This window comes from Haplochromis burtoni, unplaced genomic scaffold, assembly GCF_018398535.1.
Source record: "Haplochromis burtoni strain Fernald_Lab_line unplaced genomic scaffold, NCSU_Asbu1 Contig_85, whole genome shotgun sequence".
Classification (NCBI taxonomy): Eukaryota; Metazoa; Chordata; class Actinopteri; order Cichliformes; family Cichlidae; genus Haplochromis; species Haplochromis burtoni.
In genome coordinates this window covers 1,709,196-1,733,643 of record NW_024582446.1, presented here as the reverse complement: position 1 = coordinate 1,733,643, position 24,448 = coordinate 1,709,196, and the positions used below count along the sequence as shown (strand labels likewise).

Here is a 24,448-nt window from a genome sequence, read left to right as displayed (position 1 = left end):
GTGTGTGTGTGTGTGTGTGTGTGTGTGTGTGTGTGAAGGTTTTTTACAGTTTTAAAATGTCACCATTTACTTTCATTTGATTCTAGTTTTTAAAATTTTGTTTTTTTAAACCCTTTTTTGTAGCCACGGTTACAATGTGTGGCGTGACCCGATGAAACCCACCCACATCCTGGCTAAGCTGTGTAAGGATGGCAAACTGGACGGGCCTCACTATGGTCCTGCAGGAAGAGTGAAGGTGGAGAATCGTGTCTTCATGGCGCCAACAGAGATAGAGGATGAAAATGGTATTCAATGTCCTTCTGTTTCTCCCACTTCATTTTCTCAGTAACTTACTAAAGAAAGGCAATATTGCTGTAGTGGGACATACTCTCTCCAATACTTTTTGTGTGCTTGTTTTCATGCTGGTACTACTGACAAACTGGTCTGATAAATGCCAAAAAAGTTGATTCTGTTCATCAACTTTTTGGCATTTACTTACCTTGATGATTGAGCACGCATCAAGTCTAATAAATGCTTAAACAGTTTAAAGGTAAAGCTTAATTTCATTTGATAGTATTCACTTTAAAAAATACATATATTTTTGTGATGATGTTTGTCAGGTCTGAAGAAGCAGACAGATGAACACCTTGCCCTTACTGTGCTGAACCACTGGGAAGAAATTCCACGAGCTGGCTGCAAGCTCGTCCCAGAACACGTGGAGACCAGACCGCTGCTCCACCCTGATAAACCAGGAATTGAGCAAGTGTGTAAACTTATTTAAATATAAAAACTTTTGATGAAAAAGGCTTGTATGTTGGAATTATCTTCTACAGATTATTTGCATATTGAAAAAAAAAATCTCATCCTGTACATTTTTTTAGGGAAGAATTGAGATGTGGGTGGATATGTTCCCTAAAGATATGACAGCACCTGGTCCTGCACTTGACATTTCACCAAGGAAACCAAAGAAGTATGATTTCAACAGTCATCTTGCAGCTTTAACACACACAGTATAAAGTTCAAAACCATCTTAATGTATTTGAATAAATTATGCAGTTTAATTTGAGGTTTTTACCAATCACTATTGATCATTGATTAGTGTTTTTGCGTTTGTACAGGTTTGAACTGAGGGTCATAATTTGGAACACAGATGAAGTCGTTCTGGAGGATGATGACATCTTCACTGGCGAGAAATCTAGTGATATATTTGTGCGAGGGTAATAATGTATCTTTTGTTTTTTGTTCACTTGTTTATGAGCAGAAATCAGTCAAATCAGATTCCCGATACGGAAACATTTACAAACCCTCCCCCTTTTCTCACAGTTGGTTAAAAGGGCAGCAGGAGGACAAACAGGACACTGATGTTCATTATCACTCCATCACTGGGGAGGGGAATTTCAACTGGCGCTTCATCTACCCGTTTGATTACCTCATGGCAGAGGAGAAGATCGTCATCTCAAAAAAAGAGTCCATGTTTGCTTGGGATGAGACTGAGTACAAGATCCCTGCTCGTCTTAACCTGCAAGTGTGGGATGCCGACCATTTCTCAGCAGATGATTTCCTGGGTATTGTCAAAAATCATTAAGCTAAAAAACATCGCTACTCATAAGAGATTGTTTGTGAAACACCACTAACACAGCAGGCAACATTGTAAATTTAGGCGTAATGTCATTAAGATGGCTTAACCTTCGTACTTATTCGACATTTACTGTAGAAAAAATGTCTTCATAGGTGCAATTGAGCTGGACTTGAACCGTTTCCCACGTGGCGCCAAGACTCCCAAGCAGTGTACCATTGAAATGGTGACAAATGAAGGAGAGATGCCCATGGTCTCCATCTTCAAACAGAAGAGGATCAAAGGCTGGTGGCCCTTTGTGGCCAGGAATGAAGATGATGAGTTTGAGCTTACGGTCAGTCACACCAAAGCACCACCTGAAATTATGGTTCTAAATAGGGAATGACTCATTTTTGTAATGCTAACGCAAGCAGTAAAGCACACTGTTTCGTAACATATCTCCAGGATTAAATGTGTAGTTAAACCTTTGTATGCACTGGTTCATACTGGTCTCACCCACGTTATAAAATGAGTTTGACATCTTTGCTTTAGGTAATAGCGTGAATCCACATCACTCATATTGTTTTTTGTCTTTACAGGGAAAAGTGGAAGCAGAGCTGCACCTTCTGACAGGAGAGGAGGCAGAGAAAAGTCCAGTCGGTGACGGACGAAATGAACCAGAACCACTGGAGAAACCCAAGTATGAAGGATGTTTTCCTATCATCCATTCTTTTGATCTAATTTTTTCAGCGGCATGGTCCAGTATATTCTTTTGGCTTCTACATAAACCCCTCCTATAAACAGAAGCAGTCACATACTAAATGTTGTGTCCATGTACACATACCTTACATGCACAGATACATGCAGGTTTAAAGGTTGACAGTCCAAACAGGTAAGCGGAAAAAAAGAAAAACAGAGAACATAATAGATATAGTGGTAAATTGAATTGTTAAATCAATTGTTGTAAAAAAAACAACAACAAAAAAACACCTGTTACACAGTCATTAAAAAAAAACATAAAAAACAATATTAAACTTGCATAAAATGCATTAAGAAATTTCATGAACTGAGGAAAGACAGTTGAAGGAATTTGCTTCAGTCAAACGCTGGACTTAGACCTAGGATCTTCTTTCTTTACATGGTAAGTTGCTGTTTCTTATCCTTATTTCTAACTAGAATTATTTTTCCCCATCCTGCTTTCTGCTTTATTGTTGTTTCAGGGAGTCCACTAACTTTCAAAGCATTAATTTAGTTTGTAGTAAAAAAACAGTAAAATGCTCCAAAGTCCTTAAAATCTGTAATACTGAACGTGCACATTTCTGTCCTTCTAGCCATCCTGACACCAGCCTTCTGTGGTTCCTCACTCACTAATGAGACCATTAAACAATTGTTCTGCACACAGTACAAGTGGCTGGTCATCAGGATTGTCACTGCTCTCCTGCTGCTGGCTGTGCTCACTCTTTTTCTCTACAGCATGCCCGGTTACATGGTGAAGAAAATGCTGGGAGCTTAAGATGTTCTGCACATGGTTCCAGCAGACTAATCTTAGAACTTCTGACTCACTCTCTCCTCCAAACTTCCTGTGCACTTTTTCTATTGAGCCAGCACTTTTAAACTAAATAAAAGCAATGAAGGAATACATTAAAATGTACAAAGTTATACCAAGAAAACAACATGCACTAAGAAAAGGATTCAGAAAACCATGTTCTTTAAGAAATCTACCAAATTAACTTTCACACACTGTACTGTTTGGCCTGTTCATGCTGTTCATAAATCAATATCTTAATAATAGTGAAAAAAGTTGGTTGCCAGGTGGTTGCTAAGCATGTAAAATGCAATTTTTATGGATTTAAATGAGATGTTATTGTCATGAAAATAAAAGGATAGATTGGAGTTGCAGGCTTAATACACGTAATTTTAGCTCATTGCTAGGTTAACAGGCAATGTGATGCGTCATACAGTAATATCTGGTGTAGATAAAAATCTGCAGGGGCACTTATGTAACAAATTTGGTTACTCGGCTCCTGATGATGTGTTTGTGGACAAAGAAAAACACACACACACGGATTTCTTTCAATATAGAGTTTTATTCCTAAAGTAGAGTTTTAATAAAAATGCTTTACAATGGAAAAGAAAAAAGAAGTATAGTCACTGGAAGAACGATAATCAAAAGCACCACCTCAACAGATGAAACAAGTTCATTCCTTCTGAGATATAAGAACTAAGCCTTGTGATGGATTGGCAGCCTGTTCAGAGCGTGGCATCTGAGATTGGTTTCAGCAACGCTCACAACCTTAAACTGGACAAGCAAAGGAAAATGGATGAGTGGATCCATGGATAAGTACTAAACATATAATGCACCTGAAAAAATAAAACAGAGAGGTCAGCAGTCACTTCAGAAAAGCAGAAGCTCATTTCTGAAATAAACCCCCCACCTAATACCTTTAGCAGTTGCTTAAGTATATTTTACTATGGTAAAAGTGGAAAGAAAAAGGCTGCTAAATACAATATGTTGAAAAGGTAGAAGAATTATTTTCTAGTGTTTCTATTGGTGGCTCAGGAGGTAGAGCAAGATGTTGACTAAGTGGAAGGTTGGTGGTTTATTCCCTGGTTGAATCTGTATGCCAATATATACTTGTGATACTGAAGCCCAAGTTACTCCTGATTCATTCATTGGAGTGTGAATTGCAGATGGCCCCTCCTCCCTGAGTCTGGTTCCTGTAAAAGAGAGTCGTTAACAAACACCTGAATGCTCCAGACCAGCAAACTACCAAAAATAATGCTTTTATAGAGGTGCTCACATTTGCTGATGATCAATTAGCCAAGTGCATTTTGACTAGCATCACCTGGCTGCTACTTAACTCTTAATTCCTATGGAATCAGTTATGGTGTTAAACAGGTAACCAGTAACATTTGCTTGTTATATCATGTGGGTATTTCCATCATGCAAGTAATCGATTATTTTGCATATATGTGGGCCACAATGGCTTTGGCTTCTTTAACGTCTTTTTACATCTCTGTACTCCACCAGCCGTCCAGATGTTGCCCTCCTCTGGTTCCTCATCCCCTTCAAAGCTGTGAAACGCCTGGTTTGTGACCAGTACAGGTGGCTTACCATCAAGATTGTCACTGCTCTTCTCCTGCTGGCCATCTTTGCTCTTTTCATATACAACATGCCTGGATACATGGTGAAGAAGATGCTGGGAGCTTAAGAGAAACAGCTGAGGTTTTTACCTTTTCAAAGACTGCGTGTTCAGTGATAACTTGTATTCTGTTGTGAATGGTTTCAGCTTTACAATATCATAAACTAACCACCGCATTGTTAAACAGGCGCTATCACAGTAACACTACTGATAATACTTATTACTTGAGTGTGTCTAATATTGTGTATTAATGTGTACAAATCATATTAGAGGGTTTTTTGTTTTTGTTGTTGCAGTTTTTCTTGTTTGTTGAAATAGTGTTTTCTGTATTTTCAGTGCTTGTTTTTAAAATAACTGAACATTAGTCACCTTCATATGTTGTACTGGTTTAAAAGTGAGTATATTGTGTTTGAATTCAGTTTTTTGCTTTGCATCTGTGTATGATATTTTAAATTTGTGAATAAACTGAGATCTGGACAATCCATTTATCAGAGGGTTATGTCATCTCTATATGAATGCCTTCTTTGTTTAGTGCTCAATAGAAAACAAAAAAGAGTGCAGTGTTGTTTTGTCATCAGTGAGTATGAGGTTCAAATATGTTGGTTTTTTCTCATTTATATTTTTAATGTAGTACAAGCCAATTGGTGACAACCTCTAGATGTTCGGAAAGAAAATTGGTTTGTCAGTTATTTGATGTTATTTGTCTAACGCAGTGTTTATAACTCTGTACTCCACCAGCCGTCCAGATGTTGCCCTCCTCTGGTTCCTCATCCCTCTCAAAGCTGTGAAACGCCTGGTTTGTGACCAGTACAGGTGGCTGACCATCAAGATTGTCACTGCTCTCCTGCTGCTTGCCATCATGGCTCTTTTCCTGTACAACATGCCAGGATACATGGTGAAGAAGATGCTGGGAGTTTAAAAATAAACAAATAAACACGGTACTGAGTCTGTAATCCAGTGTTTTTGTATTTGGACTCTCTGGATTCTCCTTTATTTAATATTCAAAGATTTAGTGTATACACCTGGTTTTGCTTTTAGTTGTTTTTCTGGTTTGTGTACTATTTGTAGTTTCTAGTCTTGGCCTTGTCTTCATTTTGTTTGTTGTTCTCTTTCTGTCTCCACAGTCAGTCTTGTTTCCATGTCTGTTTCTCTGTGGTTATCGTACTTCCTGTTTTATTTTGAAAATATTTCACCTTGTGTTCAGTGTGCTCAGTTCCACTTCCCCTGTCATGTTAGTCTGTATTAGTTCCAGTGTGTTTCCTCCTGTTTTCCATCCTCTCGTTATCCTGTGTGTATTTAAGTCGTCTGTCTTCATCTGCTTGTTGTTGTGTTGTCTCTCTTCCTGTGTCTTTTCTTGTGTGCTGTTTCCCTTGTAATCTAGTTGTTATCTCTTAATTTATTAGTTCCCAATTCCTAGTAGTTCCCCTTTTGCTATTGGGTCCTACCTCCACCTGTCACACAGTAATACAATGACATTTGACATATTATAAAGTTTTGATTACAAGTATATCATCCCCTTTTGCAAAAATTATTCTCATACCATATAATCTAACCCATTACTGTGGTGTGGTGGTGTAAAAATATCATTGTTTCACAATGACGGTTATATTTGCTGAAATGATTACCATTAGTTTTAGTGTTGTGAATGTTGCTTCTCCAAGGCAAGACTGTCACATTTGTTCTGATTTATTGTGATATGAAAAGCTTGTTAAAGTGTGCAGTAATTTGTGTAGTTACGAAACAACAATAAACATTTTTATCATCATCTGTCAGCACTTCGTTCCTGGGAGGATTAACTCACCTTTTCAAGAAAACCCTTGAAGTTTCAGCATTTTCTTTCACTGCATATACTGACCTGCATGTGCATGATCCTTTCCAGTCTATAAATTTTTAAAATCTAAAATCTTTTTTGTAAAACACTTTAAAAGAGTTTAAAATCTCGCCACAATAGTGTTCCATAGCATGCAATGCGTGTCCAAGGAACTCTAAAATTATCAGTTGAGAGAGGATTCTGTATTATAAAGCTTCTGGCCTGTTTGCATCCATCCTGTAATGTGTGTAAATGCTCATATTTATTAATGGTTTCAATTCTTTCTGCCTTCTATTTCTATTCTTTTACCATATTTAGGGCAAATTTTTAGATCCAGGTCTTTATTTCCAATTTTCTTTCAGAATAAGAATCAGCACTTTATTCACATTTCATTTAACAGAACAGACAATCAATACCAAATCAATACCAACAATAACAAAATCCCACAGATAATAAAAATACATAAATCATATTTGTATTTCTTTGTATATAATCTAATTAATTAAACTACTTTGGCCATGTTGGTCCTCCATTTGACGTGTTCGTTCCTTATAATAAAAAAAATACACAAACCTACCTGAACACGTGGCTCTAAATACACGCTCATTTTAAACTAAATGAATATAGACAGAGGAGAGATCAATCGTTTATGAGTCTATGCTGCCATCTTCTGGTTTTCTGTGGAATTAACAGTAACAGTGCTATACACGTGCGACTGCTCCGCGTAATTCGCTGATCATTTGACACAGTTTGTTAAAAGGTCATCGGTTGCTTATAGTTAATGTATGAATGAAAATGAAAGAACAAATATTCAATAACAAAATTAAAAAAAAAAAAAAAAAAACATTGGAGGATGCGGGCATCGATCCCGCTACCTCTCGCATGCTAAGCGAGCGCTCTACCATTTGAGCTAATCCCCCTGGCTGTACGAAGCCTCACGTCACTTTCTTTTATCATTGCATCCACAGCCTCGTCAGCTTCCTGTTTTGAATCATCGGGTGTATAACTCTTTATACAACACGTGAACGTTAGTAAACACCACAAGATAACTTTTGCAGAACTTCCTCACTACTCTTTTTATTATCTTACTTAAGTTTTCTGCATACCATCCTTTTTGGTCGTTTTTTCGTAGTCAAGACAAAAAATGCTAACAGTCACTTCAACTTTAGTTACATCTATGATTCATATTAACCGAGACACAAATCTTTAAGGCTCACCTTTATTATAATTTCTGCCGAAATTACACACGTTTTTACCGCATCAAGGATATGTTACATGCAACGTTTCATTGTTTCCAGTCGTTGTCTAAACTTGAACTATGAAAAATGAGGTAGTAGAAGCCAATCGCAGCTGTTATTCCAATCACGCTAAAACAAACACTTTTTTCCCATTTTATTTCTAAATGATGCCTAACACAGGTCTGAGCATCTCAGGGTTCTCAATACATTATATGATTTTGAGGTAATATTTTATAATACGGCCATAATTTCTAATACTACAAGAAATTATATTTTCTAATACTATTATAAATTATATTTTCTAAATGAATACTTATATAGCAATTATATTTACCTACACATACTAAGTTAACTATACTAGAATAAGAGGGTAACAAATCAGGTTTTTACAGGAGATTTTCAAAACGACATTGTTGGTCAGAAACAAAGAAATCATTGTAATGTAAGTAAATTTAACTATTTTGTAATGAATGAAAGAAGAAGTAGTGCATACATAATTTGAAGTGCTCCTTAAATTTCAAAGGGAAGGAGACTCAAATTACACGCTAAGTACTGCGTAACTTTTTTTTGTAATCGTTGCAGAAAAACTATATTTCCCCATCTGACACTGTAAGCACACTTTAGTTTTGGGCGTGTGAGCTAAATTATGAAGTGGCTTAACCTTGTTTAACATCCAGTCATTTTACAGGAAAGGAGACATGCCTTACACTACTTTTCAAAATTACGTTTGAACAGTTTTTGTGAGAAAAAAAAGACTTCATCATCGAGCTTACATAAGCCTGCAATTATTGATGGTATTTATTTTTTCTTGCAAGTTGGTAAGGGAGAACAGTTCTCATCACATGTATTTTGGTAAAATAAAAGGATAATAGAACATCCATCATGCAACATCAACATAATGAATATTAAATAAGGATGTAAAAAGGCAAGATTAATCCACTCTATAATACGGCCCCACCATGAAAAGTACGATGGGGAATCACTGTTTGTCAAATTGCACGCTGCCTAAACTTAATTATTTAACAATTTCTTTGTTTCTTGTAAAATTCTGACTGATTGCCCTCATATTCCAGCCTACCAAGCTATCTGGATCCAACTATAAGTATTTTTAGGTAAATAGAATTATATTGTAATTTCAAATAAAAAACACTAAAATTCCTTTTAATTACAGGTGAAAGACACCTTTAAATCGTGGGCCGTATTATATAGTGTTACTAATTTCTGAGCTCATAATTGCACAGTTCAGGAAACCAATGATGAGTTGATAAACAAGAAAAAAATTCTGGAAAAAAAAACAACCCTGAAATGCTCTTCTGTTATGTTAGTTACAAATATAAAACAATGTACATACTAAAAGCTGTTCACAATACAAGACACTACACAAATATACAAAATGTAAAAATTAAAAAAAAAAAAAAATCCTCCAGTTTAACGCTGTCAAACAACTGCATACAGCATTTCTGTTGCACTACTACCAACAATAAGGCATCAATTAGAAAAGACAAAGAGAAACAAAGAAAAAATGACGACAAAGATTTCTGAGAAAAAGTGTGGCTGAACTGATAAGCCAAAAAGTATTGGTCATGCAGTAAACAGTGTTCAGATCCATAATCTGTAGGAGATCCTGCAGATATGTTTTCATGGCAAAGCTGTATGCGTTATTTTGTTTTTTGGTGCCTGCAATACCCCCAACTACCAATTTAAGATAATTAAAAAAGCAGACTGCAAACAAAAATATATAACAAAGACCCGACTTTACTGGAATGGGAAGATTTTCATTCAGATACAGTACACTGGCCTTGTTTTTCACTCCATAAAGACTGCATTGTCCCATCCTCGGCCACAGTTTTAGCACACCATGATTTTTAATGTCACATTTAAAAGTTTTGGATCCAGTTAGTCACAACGCACATGTGTAACCACAGCAGAAATAACCACAGAAACCAGCTGCATGGTCACATGGTAGAATGATAAACAAAACCATGTTGTGCTCCTGTCATAACACTTAGATCTAAAGAGAAGAAAATAATTTAAACGTGAAGCTCCTGGCATTTATTTTTCCATTTTAATTAGGATATGTCACTTTACTGACACAGTGTTCACAAATAAAAAGATCAACGTAAAGATAGCAATTTTATTAATTAAGCGTAAGGTTCACCTCTGTTCTGTTCTGGGCTTTTTAGTAGAACAAGTCGTAAACCACGATTCTTTACGAATATGGCCCTCGGTGTCTAAATTAACAATGATAATGCATCGGTTATGCACAGATAACCAGTTTCAACATCACATACATACAAACACAAAACAAATGGATAACATATTATGGCTATATGCAGCTTTAGAACAAGGCACAAAGGTAAGATAAATATCTGTGTGGAAACACGGGGAAGAGTGGAGCAGCATTTTATGCCCTTTTGGAAAAAATCATTAACACTAACACACTGCAGATAGTCGTCATATGTGGACCAGCAGGAGATGCTGGCTTGGAGTCTTTGCAGGCCAGGATTTAGCGATTGCTCCTGATGGCTTCCTTGGCTGCCAGGATGAGCGGGGTGAGGCTGGATAGAGGCTTCGCCACCTTCAGGAATGGATGCTGAATGGAAAAAAGTGGATATGTGAAATTTTATAAGTTAGGGGGTGAACTTAGATAACAGTGTACATAATTCACTGAGATGCATAAGAAAAAAAAAATCTAGATTCAACATTTAAAGACATCTTGAATTTGGGTCGGATGAATAGGTCTTTTCTACCTGCAGCAGCTGTCTGCCTGACCCTCGTTTCTCCACGTCCATCTCCAGACAAAGGTTAAGGAAAGATCTGAACACAGGAGACAGCTTCTCTGGGTTCTGTAGCTCAGGGGTCCCATTGGTGGCGATTAAATACAATGCCTAAAACCAGGATAATGGCAAAGTAAGAAATGTAGGGCAAAATATTTTTTAAGCACTAGTCTTTAAACACAAATGTAATTTCTTATAAATTGGATTGGGACAGTCAAAACACCAGATTTTTACCTTCATGGTTATTGTGATAAATTTCACATTATTGAGGTTTTTTTAAAGCAATAACGCTATCAGTTCAGTTATTTCCTATCTTTGCTTACTGTGTGTAATCTTTTGTGGAAAATCAGTAAAAACTGCCATAACTGCACAGAGCTGGATTGGATAGAAGCCACACTCCAGTCATTACAGCCCTGCTATGAGCTCTGTAAGCCTTTCATATTTGACCAAAACTGCAACAATAACATGCTTGCGCTGACACATGCTTAGTGATAAGAAGGTGTAATGTTCCCCATGTTCATCATCTTACTTTAGGAAAGATTTTCCCATAAATTACTGTGCAAACAAAGAGAATCATCAACCTCAAGGTGGTGCTATAGGAAAAGTCTGAATTCTTCATTAAGGAATTGTTTTAAAAAAAAATGTTCCTGTCCATCTAGTAGATGCTGTCATATTTTTAGGTTTAAGTGAAGTGAAAAAGCGAACATCTATCCAAAAATAGAGGATCGCAAATGTCACCAGGGTTCAGCGTCTCAGCCACGAGGTTATAATGTAATGGTTTTCCATTCGGTAGTTGCTGAGGTATTTTAGCCTGGATCAACACGGTTGACGTACTGACCAGCAGAATGTGCACATTTCCATCCACAGAGCTGTGACACATGTTCTATTTCCAACATCTTAAATGTCAGGATTATCTCCTTTTTCTGCATTATTTCATTCTGAAAAAAATAGACTAACATTTCCTTTTTTATGATTTTCAAGATAAAACTTTAACAAAAAACTTGCAGCTTAAATCTCAGGTTCGCATATTGAACCCGTAGTGGAGGTATTAGTGTAGGTACAAACATCACAACAGGCATTGCTGCTCCTAACACACACTCACCCTGAGAGGATTTTCATTTAGGTATGGAGGCTCTCCCTCCACCATCTCTATGGCCATAATCCCCAGAGACCAAATATCCACTTTGGGTCCATAGGCTTTCCGGGTTACTACCTCTGGAGCCATCCAGTAGGGTGTACCCACCATGGTGCTGCGCTTGCTCTGCTCTGGGGTAATCTGAGCACAGAAACCGAAGTCAGCTGCAAAGAGAGAGAAAAATAAATTGAGATTAGAAGAAAAAGCAGTGTGTTGTTCTGTTCGAAGTATATTATCAATCCGTGGATGTGTACACATCTGCGTGCGTTCTCACTCACTGAGTTTGACTGATCCGTCCATCCCAAGGAGAACGTTGTCACTCTTGATGTCCCTGTGGATGACCTGGTTTGCATGGAGAAACTCCAGGGCCTGAAGGACCTGAACGTATGTAGGTAGGAAGATTATAATCCACCAAAATTGCAATAGACAAACTGTTTTCATTAGCTCGGCTGTCTGAGAAAGATCCTACCTCTCTGCAGACAGCAGCAATTTGAGCTTCATCCATACAGGTCTCTGTCACAACATCGGTTAGCGACCCGCCGGCCAGGTATTCCATTACCACGAAAAGCTCGTCTCCAACAAGGAAACTATAAACACGCACAGACGGTCGGATTTACAGAGCGGTCCACTCACAGCTGGTGTTGTGAGGTGTATTGTATGTTTTTCTGTGCAGCATGTTACCTGTCTACGAAGTTGACAATGTTGGGGTTCTTCAGCTCCTTCATGACCAGGATCTCATTGATAATTAGCTCCTTCTTTGGCTGCTTCTGCAAGTTGATTTGTTTGATGGCAACCTGCAGAAGACAAGATATTGTACATTTGCTTCAAAACACACACAAAACCTATCTGAGCAATCACAAGGTGCAACTAATTTTTTCCTGAATTTGGACAGTCAAATAGGAGATGTAAAATTGTAAAGACAAAAGAAAAAATAAACTGCTTTGTCAGCCATAACTGCAATATGAAAAATGTATATTCTTCTGATAAGGACTAAATGCTGGGGTTTGAAGTCTTGGTATAGACCCGGTAGTGTACTTGTACTATTAAAACACAGATTAAACAAATTTCATTAGCGATGGCTCATTTTTATCAAATCTCTCAGCTAGCAATGAGTGCGACAGCCAGCACGCCCAAGACTCGGCAGCATAAACCGCTGTAGGCAAGGACAGGATTAAAAGTATGATAAGCTTTCTGGTTTCCAGCTGTAGTCTGAGATTGATTGATTAATCACAAGATTCACAAGTTGCAAATGTTATTTGCAACTTTTTACATCAGAAATCTCTATAAGTTAATTCAGCAGAATGCCAGAATCATGAAATTCGATATCGAAATTAAACAAACTAAGTTTAATACAGTCAGTGAAGTACCACGTGTGGTTTTTGTGATAAGGCATATCAAAGTGTGTGCTGTGAAAAAAAGCATTTTTTTCCACTGTGATCTCCTAATATCTTCTTGGGAAAAAACCTACAGGGTGACGGAAACAAAACAGCAATATTTCAACATGGTTTGGTGCTTCTAACATATTAAAACCACTGAAACTAAAGAGAGTATGTGCTGCGATTGTGTTTCTCTCACCTCAAGTAACTTTATGAACTAAAAAAACCCACCAGAATGTGTTTCATAATATATTAATAACTTGTAAATAAATAATTAAATAAATAAATCCCAATCCAACTTCATTCTGAAAACTGAGGTAAATGTGAGGTAGACATTTTGGTAGTGGCTCCAACACTTACCTCTTGCCCTGTGGCAACATCGATGGCTGTGTAAACTGTGCCAGACGCTCTAGAAGTGAAAATTTCAACAATTACTGTACATAATTTATTCTACTAAACTTGTCATTTTGAACCAGCAACTTGCTACACATTCTCACATTTTTCAGTATACACAGTGGCCAGAATTAAAACTCACCCCTGACCGATCTTGTCATAGCGAGTGTATTTCTTCTTAGGATCTCCAATGCTCACAATTGTTCCTGAGAATCAGGAAAAAATAAATAAAGTGAATAGTGCTTCACCAGAGCCAAAAATACTGTTGGGCTGTGATTCATGATTTTTAGTGTGTGGGTGCTTTGCATACTTAGTTTTTCCATGATTTCATCATCAGTCATCTTTCTTGGCGTATTGTTCTGCTTGTCAGCTGCCTTAGAGGTGGCATTTCCAACTGGAGCTGGGATTGGTTCAACTGTCTTCGTGTACATCTGACACACACACAAAAAAATAAATAAATAAAACAAACAAACAAACCCCATGAGTCCTGAATAAATACTAAACTTCGACTGAACCTGCTAGCAATTTTGACTATTAAATTCTTACAATATATTTATTTTAATTTACTGTCTAATTTTAGTTGTGAAAACAAAACATCAAACTCACTGATTTCGTGTGTTCTGGCCGTGGTGCCACGATTGGTGGCGGCGAATCAACTTCATCGTCGTCGTCGTCATCCTTGCCTGATGGGGAGGTTGCAGTACCCTGCTTGCCTGGCTGCAACAATAAACGCATAAATGGCACTTTAGTCTGAATTTGCTGATGCAAATAAAGGCAGTGAATAAAAGTAGGGAAAAAAATGAATGGAGCTACTCACCGACTGTGATCCTTTGTCTGAAAGAGACAAAATAATTCAAAGTTTAAGAACAGAAAAGTGAGCCTGCACCAAACCGTGCTTTTATTTATCTGCTGAGAAAAAGAAAACTAACCCGCGCCAGAAAAACTGAGGTATTTCTGTTTTCCACTGGTGGAGTCGAAGAACTTGAGAACATCAAGGACGGCCTGAGGATTTTGTTTCTGTTCTGATTTACTGATGTTGGAAGTTTGAAGGAGACGGGCCCACTGCTCTGGCATGCCCTGCACAAAGAGACCCACAGATACAATTTTTTACAGTGAAGAGTATTTCATGCAGCTGGACATCCATTCTTTTTTAGCCAGTAGTTCCTTTCTCTCACTCTTACTTCCTTTAGCTTATGTCAATAATCTCTTTTTGAATAAAACAAGAACAAAAAAAAAAAAAGTCACCCGTCTTCTGACTTCCAGTTTTCAAGGGTTAAAGAATATAATACTTGTGCTGACTCCACACAGAGGAGGGCATGAAATATTGCACGCCTGACCAAGAAATCTTACAGCAGCACAACAGGAAATTCCTGGGACTTTCCATGGCTCGTCACAGTGGAATCACTGGATCAACTTCTCTGGAAGCTCGGCTCCAGCTCTAGTTACACATGAGTGCACCAACCACCAAAAAACATCTAGAACATTTCTGAGTGAAGCTCCATGTGCAGGGGTCTTACAGTCACAAATGCATGCTACAAATTCTTCTTCTTTTTTTTTAATCTCAGACAGCTGCAGCGATCTCATCTTGTCCCAGCAAGCACTGCAGCTGACAATCTCACAAGTTATCTTATTTACAGCAAGTATTTCCTAAGTGGAGATTTACATGGTAAACAAAGCTAGTCCAAATAAACCAGATCTTACAGAGATTAACAGTAATAACTTTTGCATACCACACTGAACTAACTGACAAATCTGAAGTTAGATTGCTGACATACCTAACCTATAATGGACTGCAAGTAAAAGATGTAATGCGATAATTGCATCTTTTACACAGCGACAGTAACTTTTAACTGCTTGCCTAGTATAAATCAGAAATCACTCCAATTATTAGATACTGAACCTGTAATTAACATGCTATAATAGGATTAATGCCTAAAATGTTTACATTAACAAAATGAATCAGGTAATTTCGTTTCTGCTCATACTACTGACTCTGAATCCACATAAGCACATATTAATAAACCAACTATGTTTAGAAATTATTTACTATTAAAATTTGCCTGTTCAACCTGCTCACGTCAAAATGCCTCTCGATGGAAAATCATAAACTGATAAACAATTAGACCAAATAAATATATGATGTGGCACTGAGGAATGTAAAAAGATGACAGCATGCAGAGATCTCAGCTGTCTAATTAAGGGCTTTTTGCAGTGCTGGTGAAACTGGCACTGCAAAACCCGTCTCGCTTTGTTAGCCCTGTGACTGACTGCTAAGTGCCAACGATGGACGGATGGATGAAAAAAAAAAAATTGACAACACAAACGTGTTTATTTTATTTTCATCTCATCATTTAACATTTTATCAATGAATAAGAAAAGTCATATTTTAATCAAGCCTGATGTTTACTCAAACATAAAAGAAGCATTCCCAGACTCTTCCTTAAAGATATGATTACAGTTCATTAATTTAACACTCGATGTACTCTGAAGATACCTTAAGCCAAGGTATCAGTGAGATCAGTGCATGAATTAAAATCTCATTTTGCAAGTGAACACTGGTCATTGTTTAAGGTACTTACCGTGAATTCTCCAGTAACAGCATCAAAACCCACATGGATGGTGTGTTCAAAGTCTGATGGGGAGGAGATTTCAGGTCTGTCCTTATCCCGGTCCTTTTTCTTGCCTGCTGCAGACAAAGGTCAGAGGTCAAAGTTACATTCTTCCATGGCCACTCGTGTGTGGTCTTTTATTATGGTACTGTGCAGTATATTAAATGTCTGGGTTTACTTATGTGCGTGTGCTCCACGTCTCACCTTTCTCTCCAAAGATGGAGATGATCTTGTTTCTAGGCTTCTTCTCCTCTGGTGCAGACGGAAGTGGCCGAGAGTTGTGATTGGTCGATTGGGCGTCTTTGACTCCTCCTTGGCTGCTCATCCTGACAGGGGGGGCGGGGGGCTTATCCTCACACACTCCGCTGTCACACATCTACACTCACCTCGACCTGCAGGATCAGGGTCCACAAATTTAACAGACATCCAGAAAAATCCACAAATTTCACAAACATCCAAAAAGCGCAGTGCACACTAAAACTGCGGTCCTCTTCTTCCTGTTTTTTCACATGTCGCAATACTTCTATTGCACGTTAGGCCAAGCTGTTAGAGAGAAATGGTTGCTGCTTCGAATAAAGCTTAGCATACGCCACACACAGAAAAAGAAGTAGCCAAACAATACATTTAGAAGGAAAAAAAAAAACTCACACAGACATAACTAATCCATCCATGCTGCAATGTGAGAATCGGCTCTGACTGTTGGAGCGAAGGGAACCAGCCAAATGTGAACAGGAAGCAACGCTGAACGGCAAAGTGACGTGCTGAGTCGGTTACAAATGAATGAGGAAGGAAAGCAGACAGAAAGAGAATAAGAGTGCGCAAATGAGTGTGACGCCAAATGGTATGACAAGTGTATAACAGGGGAAAAGACCAGCCCTAAAAAAGGGCCTGATCAGGGTAGTAGGGCCTAAAAACAGTGTTCAGACTGAACTTTAGAAGTTTGTTATTCCTTTCCTTATTTAGTTATATACTAGTCAAAAAAATAAATACATTTTATGTCATGAAATGTGTTTTCAACCTTTGTTTTGGTATGTCATTATAATCTCATAGAGAACCCAAACATATTCTGTTAGTTTGTTGTTTCAGTCAATTGGGTTTTTACTTTTTACCAAACACAAATGAACTCACTTGTGCAATTCAGAACTGGGTCAGTTTAGCACTTTATGTTGTCTTCAGTGCCACTGTGACTGACTCACATTAAAATCTGGTATTGGCATGTCGGCATGCTCAGACCGTTGCTGGTGGAATTCTGACTGGACAAAGCTACTGGGACGAGGTCTTCTAACCTATACTTCTGCCATTCATTCTGGATGACAAGCACATCCAGACACTTCCTGGCTAGCATTTAGTCCTGATATACCTCCTACTGAATACGCCTGAGATATGGCATGATGATATGTTCATTAGGGGCAGCCACGGCCCACGCCCACTGAACAGCTGCAGGTTGCATTCATCCAGTAATGGAGAGAAATTTGAGGAGTCCATGCACAGATAAAAGACAGTTTGGATCACATTCAGAAGAGGCTATACCATATATTTTCCATCATCAATATTTGAATAATATAGTGTCTATATATAAAATCCATTTAAAACACAAACATGTTTCTTTTACATGTTGGATGGTCAAATTAACGACTGCCAAAGTCTCAAATGTTCAAGTACCTCCAGTGAGGCAAAAGCTCAGGATTCAGACTGTTCTAAGCACACCGTTTCAGACAGTTTCTGTACTCTTAGATCTGCATGATGTCAATGAAAGCACACGTCCTTATATGGTCATCTCAGACACACAAGTTGTCAGCACAGAAACCTTCTATTTGCAAGAAGCAGCCAATCAGAATAACGTTTAATGCTTCAGACAGAAGATGACCAAGGCTGTATATATATAGATTAGCATTATTTTTAACTGTGAGTGATGCACTCAGAAAGTTATGCTGTTGAAGAATTCAAGAATATTAGTATTATAGAAAATGGGAGCAAGCAGAGGTACTTGTTAGGGCTGTTACGCTATGACAAAATATATCGGATGACGATATGGAAACATCCGTCGTTTCAAATTATACATTATCGTTTGCTTTGTTGTGTTGCAAAATACACTGTTTATGGCAATATTTTTTCACCAGGGCACAGAGAATACCAGCATAACCATTGAAGAGGAGGCAGAACCAAGTAGCTCCAAACAGAAGGAACAGTGAAAACAAATCAAGGCCCTTATTCCTAAACGAGGGGCCACCTCTGTAGCATTGACATGGTTTGGTTATGAAAAGTCTGACACAAACCAGAAAGCTCTACTATGCAAATTATGCCACAAACCAGTCCCCACCAGACTCAAACATGACAAACCTCTTCTACCAGCTACGCAAGAATTACGTGAAAGACTATGGAGAGAGTTTACAGATGAGAAACAAAAAAGAGCCATCAGGTGCTCAAAATAAACCTTAGACTCAAATGTTAGAACAGGCTTTTCCTCGCAGCAGTGTCATGCATCGGTCAAAACACTCGACTCCAGGTACACGGCGCCCAGCTGAAAACACTTCACACAAGTTGAGTTGCCTGAGATGCACAGAATTTGGTCATATCGCACAGCCCTAGTACTTGTTTATACATCCATGTTTCAGTTTTCAGGGAACCTCAGAAAAAAATAAACTTTTCTTACACCACCACATCTGAAATGCACTGTTATTAGATACTTTTAAGATCAATATTTTGCATAAAAGACCATCTCTTTAGAAATAGTGTGCAATAACAAACAAACAGGGACTAGAAATTGATGTAAGAAACTTTGTTTTGCTTCTTTATTGGCATGTACAGCATGATCATTAATCATTAAGCATCTCTTAATCTGTTGCATGAATAAAGTCCCAAACTATATAAAGCAACAACCAATGTCCGTATTTAACATGTGGCAAGTGCAAATTGCAGCTGTATTTTCTGTCCACCCCCCAAGTACATCTGACACATTGGTGCATTCATGCGTGTACCTAAATAGTCTTTTCACTCACCCACACATGCACAGACACATGTATATCATGAGGAGGCACTCCTAACCATCTAACCATAAAGAAGTGGCAAAAAACTAGCCAATCCAAGGCACAGTAGTAGCCGGCGAGAAAAATGTTTGCTTGGAGAATCACAAAAGGTCATTTCAAACACTGGCTACAAGAGTAAAAAGTTTCTTAGTCATCTCTGAATTGTATTAACAACATAAAAATTGTCTTATATATTAAGATATTTATCGTAGGGCCAATCTTCTTATGCTCAAAATAGTCAATTATTTTGGTCCCAATTTAAACATTACCACTTCTTACTTCCCCATAGGTACACATACTTGGGTTTATCCTAATATGGTGAAAACTGAGATTGCAGACAGACACGCGCAAACACAGAAACCCTGAACCTCAAAAGCACCTTTTAGGCTCTTGCAAAGCAAGAAGTTCGATCGGCTCTGAGCTGCTGCTTGCATTCTTGATGACATCACAGACAGGAAATAGGAAGCAAACAGAGGTTTCCTCACTTCCTGCGTCTGACCGCAGATGACACAGCTCGTACTAAAACAATATAACAAACGTGGCTCAGCTAGGTATACCTATGACCTCTTCTTTACACAGAAACCCTCCCCCTTGCCATAGAAGCTCTGCAGACTTGACTCGGTTGTAAAGTAAAATCAAAACACAGAAACTAAATCACTGGATTTCAACACTGATCCATTTCCATGATACATTAATCAGAGCCTTTGTGGGTATAAAAAAAAATCCACACGTGCAAATTAGTTCTATGTAACAGCCAAGCCCTCAGGCCCCAACATGGATACAGGCTAACATTTAACTGTCAAGGCTAAATACTTCCCTTTCTGCATAATGTCTGAATCACTGTACTGTAGGTGAGAGGCTTTCTCCTCTTCAGAGTGACTCAATGGATGGCTGTGTGTTAACTCTAGTTGGTTTTCACACTTTAGGTCAAGCTTTCTATTGTGGCAAGAGTAACATCAGCAACAAAGTCCACAAAAGTCCACCCACTCAAAATGAGGCACCCCCCTTATGCTCTTTAAGCCCTGAAATCTCTTTAAGCTGTGAGCACTAACCTGTTTTGTGCTTCTTCTGCCCCTCAGAGAAGACCAGGTAAACAATAAAAACTGCTGTACTCCTAGTGGATCTGTGCACCTCTTTCTCTGGTGCTCATTTATCTACTTAGCTCTCGCCCTTTTCCTTATACCCCTCTCTCTATCTTTTCACCCTCACAGGGCAGGTCTTAGCAGGCTGCCTCATTCCTCAGTTATCCTAAAGTGGACAAGTGTATTCTTGCCCAAGCGGGAAAAACTAGACTCCATCCATCGTTGATATCCAATTCCACAGAAAATGTGTGTGCGTGAGTGTGAGTGTGTGTGTGTGTGTGTGTGTGAGTGTAGTGTGTGTGTGTGTGTGTGTGTGTGGGGATGAATTTTGGGAGCAGGCTGTTCAGGCTGAGACACGTTGTCTCTCTGTAGGAATTCCATAGCCTGCAGGGCTGCAGCAGGAGCTGGGTGTGTTGCCCTGTTCATCACAAACACACAAGCCTTGTGCATACCTCACACACACACATTCCCTGCCCTAAAACACACCCTCCTTCTGCCAATAGACGCTTCAATAGAGCATTTGATCGTGTTTCACGTAGCTTTGGGGTAAAACATAATAGGGTGGAGGTAAAATATCAATATGTCAGTATCACACTGCTTCCTCTTGCGGTACAATAATAAAACACAATGGTTAGGAAGGACAGCCACTATAAACCCAACAATCTGACGTACTAGAGTTACTGCTCATTCGTGGCGGAACTTCTCAAATGAAAAAGAAAGTGAAAAAGTGAAAAGAAGTTCTAGTACAAAAAACTCACAAGGGGAAAGATATCAGCGGAAAACAAATCAGCATACTAATAATCTGACATCTTTTCTTCCTGCCTAGCAGCTCCATTTTCAGCATTCCTTTATCCAGTATATCGCCTACCTTTGCACATGTATAAACCCTCTCACCCTTCCCTCTTTAACTTAATCTTCAAACCATTAAACCTGAGCTATACCTCTGATGCACTCATTTCTAATCCTGTCCATACCGGTCCCTCCCAGGAAAATTAGCATCTTTCGGTTAATCTCACCATCTCTAAGCAATCGTATTGATCGCATCGTAGCAGGCCGCGCTACCATCTTGTAAATCAACCCTTTCACTCTTGCTTCTTTCCTTCTGTCATAAATCACTCTCAATTCTTGTCTCAACCTGCGCTTTCTTCTTCACTGTCCATTGCTTTGCATGGTTAAACCCAGGCATTTAAACTCACCCACCTTCACTACCTCTTCTGCTTGACCTCAACTGTCAACGTGTCCATCACCATCGCAAACAAGAAAGGGCTCAGTGCAGATCCCACCTCGACCTTAAACCCATCTGTCACTCCTCACCACTGTCTCGCTGTTCTCCTACATGTCCTGCACCACCCTCGCAAACTTCTCTGCCACTTCCTGATATAGTAATACAGTTCCTCTCTTGGCACCTTACCATATGCTTTCTCTAGCTCTATAAAGCGCAACCCCTGACCTTTTCTATACATTTCTATCAACACTTTCAAAGTAAACATTGAAGTTACAATCACAGAATGGCTGTATTACAATACCAACACTATTGTGGGCAACATGCAGTGACATTGTGGTGAGTCTCACTCCTAGCATAAACTGTGTTTGCATTTAGCTTTAAGCCTTTCAGCATAGCTTCAGGTAGCTGCTATTAGCATTTGCATTGTGCAGACTACTGAAACACACGGTGCACTTGTGTGTTTTTTACATGGCGGCATTGAGTGCTGTAGAAATAATAATTTTAGACAACAGCCCAGGATCTAATGGTATTGAGCTTGCAATGATGTGAAACTGAAACAAAGAGAAAACTTTCACATTTAAGAAGCTAGACCCAATTGTTTTGCTTTTCTGCTTTAAAAAAAACAACAAACAAAATTATTAAAACTAGTCAGGTTTTCTTTCACCCAATCACCTAAGTTTTTAATTGAGCAGTTATTTCAGCTCTATTGAAATATGTTGCCTTTAAAATCCCGCCAAGCCAGCAACATGCCTGTGCCTATACCATTTCTATTCCTCATTCCCCACTCTCTCACTACATCAGGGTACTTTCTATTCTCTGTGGTTGGCTGTGATCAAGGGAAGCCTACTTCCTCATCCTGGAACTCCCTGAGCCACAAAGGGTCACAGGATCACTCTAGCCAACCAGAGAGCGGAGAACACGGCCGGCAAGATGTTTACAGGAAGTGGACAACAAGTCTTTTGTATTCAGCTTCTATAAAAGGAAATTCTGTGGAGTACTTCCTGGAAGGAGTGATAATGAGTGATGGAAGGAGTGATGAAGCCATGCACACACACAAAGCTTTCTTCCACCTTCCTTTCATTCAGTGACATAAATATGCAGAAACATACAGTTAGATGAGAAATCACACATTTATGTGCACCACACAGACAGACACACACACACACACACACACACACTGTATTTACGTTCTTCCTCTTCCCATTTACGTTCCTTCCCTGACCGTAAGTCTGACAGTAAATGAAGCATATACACTCTGCCCAGCTGCACACCCACAATGAACACCTTATCCTGTTTTTCCAAACAGCTACCTCACCCCCGTGTCAACAGTTTAATGGCTCAAAATAATCAACCTGCAAGCAATCTGAGGGCTTTAGGCTTTGTATCAGGTACAGTACTAAACTCACAAATCAAAGTCGCAATGTTTTAGCTTCCTGCTCGACTACAAAAGTCAGTGTGGATGGAGAAATGACAGGCACAGATTTACAGATGTATAGCACTTTTTGGCAAGCCCGGGTCACGTGACGCCCACATTGCTCCGATTTTCCAGGATGAAAGTTATTTTGGCAAACACCTTTTAGAAAAAGTCATGTTTAGCTCTTGTTTTAAAAAAAAATGTCTAGAACTGACTATTTATAATTATCTGATTCATTTTTATACAGTCAGAATTGATCACGTGCTGGTTTACAGTGCAATGTCTACAAGTTTGTTAGAAAACTACTAAATTCGTGATTGTTCTTTATCAATTTTAATTAGAAACAACAACAAAAATGCGTTTAAATGTCACAAAAATGCACTAATTAGGTTTAAATTTGACTTAAGTGTGTGATTTCTCTGCAAGTACAGGCTGTATTCATTTAAAGTCCATCTTACTTAAGTTAAAAATGTGGTCCTACAGATGTAAACCACATTCAAGAGTGCAACTTCAACACCTCACTCTCGGTACCGTCATTACTAAAGCAGGTTTTGCTTATTTATAGACTCATTTTTGTAGAATACATTCCAGCGGTTTGTGTGAACACAGTCCCTGTAGACTGACATCACTTGGGTTAATTATTATATGCTCTGACAATATGACAATGTGGCGAAGCCAGCCACAAACCCAATTCACACTGGTATTTTGCCTCCTGTACTTTATTACAGTTTTTTTTTCAATCTCATCTAGTGATCAGTATGATCTAGTGCCTTCTCAGTAATTATGGAAGGAGATGCTATCCGGTTTGGGTGCTTCCTGTGCCAGAAAAAGATCTAACCGAAGCAAAAATGTTTAAGACAAGTGTTGCACTGACTAGTGAATGAAGAAGTCTTAACTTACCGGTTGCTCTCAACCGCAAAACTCAACCGCACTCCGGCCAAAACTACCGAAACTCCGCCCCGTGTCTGTTTGTTTTCAGTCCGTTTAAAGCCCCGATTTGACGCTGAGATTTCACGACAGTCCTCGCGGGTGCGAAAAACGAAGCCGTCTTTTATCACGCTACAGTTTGCCTTCTTTTCTCTCCCCGAGTGTTTTCAACTTGACTCCGTGCTCGGGCCGGGGAGGAACCTGACGGAGAGGAAGCGAAACAAACCGAGCAATCGGAACCACGCGGCTTCCGTAGTGTTTTTAGGGCAAAACTCAAAGGCGCGTAAACGCAGCTCCTGCGCAACATCCGTGGCAACCACACCGGAAACAACAGATCTTTAATTTTCAGAATAATACCAAAAATGGCTGTTCTGATGATATAAACGTATTAATTTCTTTTTTTAAAAAGTGTTGATTAACTCATTCATAATTCTAAAACCTGGCACAATGATCAAAGAATTAGAATTTATTTTGTGGTTTTTGAAAAAAATGAACCCAAAATATACTGTCATTTGTTGTATTTTCTATGGTTAATAAAATATATTGGACTAAAATTATGATGAGATATTGAGCTGTCACATTAACAGTAAACGGATGTGTAAAGTAAAGTACTGTCTAGATCAAAGATTCAGGTTTTGATCCATCCCCCATTTTTTCATATTGTAAGAAAAAGGTGAAATGGTTTCTTTTAATTTCTTTAAAAATGCCATCAGGAATCGTTCTCCATGTTTCTTGAAGGACTTTCATGGCTCCTCTTTG

General features: G+C 38.7%; 2 protein-coding genes and 1 non-coding gene across 7 annotated transcripts in view; 1 reads left to right on the top strand and 2 right to left on the bottom strand.

Moving 5' to 3' along the window:
- LOC102294849 (otoferlin) overlaps window positions 1-6,265 on the top strand; it is a 17,752-nt gene extending 11,487 nt beyond the window's left edge. Inside the window, exons 31-38 of the mRNA XM_042222394.1 lie at window positions 124-284; window positions 600-742; window positions 861-949; window positions 1,098-1,196; window positions 1,303-1,544; window positions 1,711-1,889; window positions 2,134-2,234; window positions 5,416-6,265. Of these exons, the coding sequence (XP_042078328.1) occupies window positions 124-284; window positions 600-742; window positions 861-949; window positions 1,098-1,196; window positions 1,303-1,544; window positions 1,711-1,889; window positions 2,134-2,234; window positions 5,416-5,596 (1,195 nt within the window). The 3' untranslated portion in view covers window positions 5,597-6,265. The remainder of the gene's footprint in view (window positions 1-123; window positions 285-599; window positions 743-860; window positions 950-1,097; window positions 1,197-1,302; window positions 1,545-1,710; window positions 1,890-2,133; window positions 2,235-5,415) is intronic.
- Window positions 6,266-7,334: 1,069 nt separating this feature from the next.
- Window positions 7,335-7,407, bottom strand: trnaa-agc. The gene has a single exon. It is a non-coding gene; the product is annotated as a tRNA-Ala (tRNA).
- A 1,092-nt stretch (window positions 7,408-8,499) lies between these two features.
- LOC102294556 (serine/threonine-protein kinase PAK 2) lies at window positions 8,500-23,943 on the bottom strand. 5 transcript variants are annotated; one of them, XM_014334778.2, is made up of 15 exons: window positions 23,663-23,943; window positions 16,220-16,407; window positions 15,986-16,092; window positions 14,336-14,483; window positions 14,224-14,240; window positions 14,013-14,123; window positions 13,717-13,837; window positions 13,549-13,612; window positions 13,374-13,422; window positions 12,319-12,431; window positions 12,107-12,224; window positions 11,916-12,015; window positions 11,605-11,801; window positions 10,476-10,613; window positions 8,500-10,318 (listed from the first exon to the last, which is right to left on the bottom strand). In XM_014334778.2, exons 2-15 carry the CDS (start codon window positions 16,389-16,391, stop codon window positions 10,232-10,234), a joined length of 1,542 nt encoding a protein of 513 aa, XP_014190264.1. In that variant the 5' UTR covers window positions 16,392-16,407; window positions 23,663-23,943; the 3' UTR covers window positions 8,500-10,231. The 5 variants fall into 5 exon arrangements, with proteins under 5 accessions (XP_014190264.1, XP_014190267.1, XP_042078327.1 ...); XM_014334781.2 differs by having other exon boundaries at window positions 15,986-16,089; XM_042222393.1 differs by lacking the exon at window positions 23,663-23,943 and adding an exon at window positions 21,324-21,920.
- Between the last annotated feature and the right edge of the window lie 505 nt (window positions 23,944-24,448).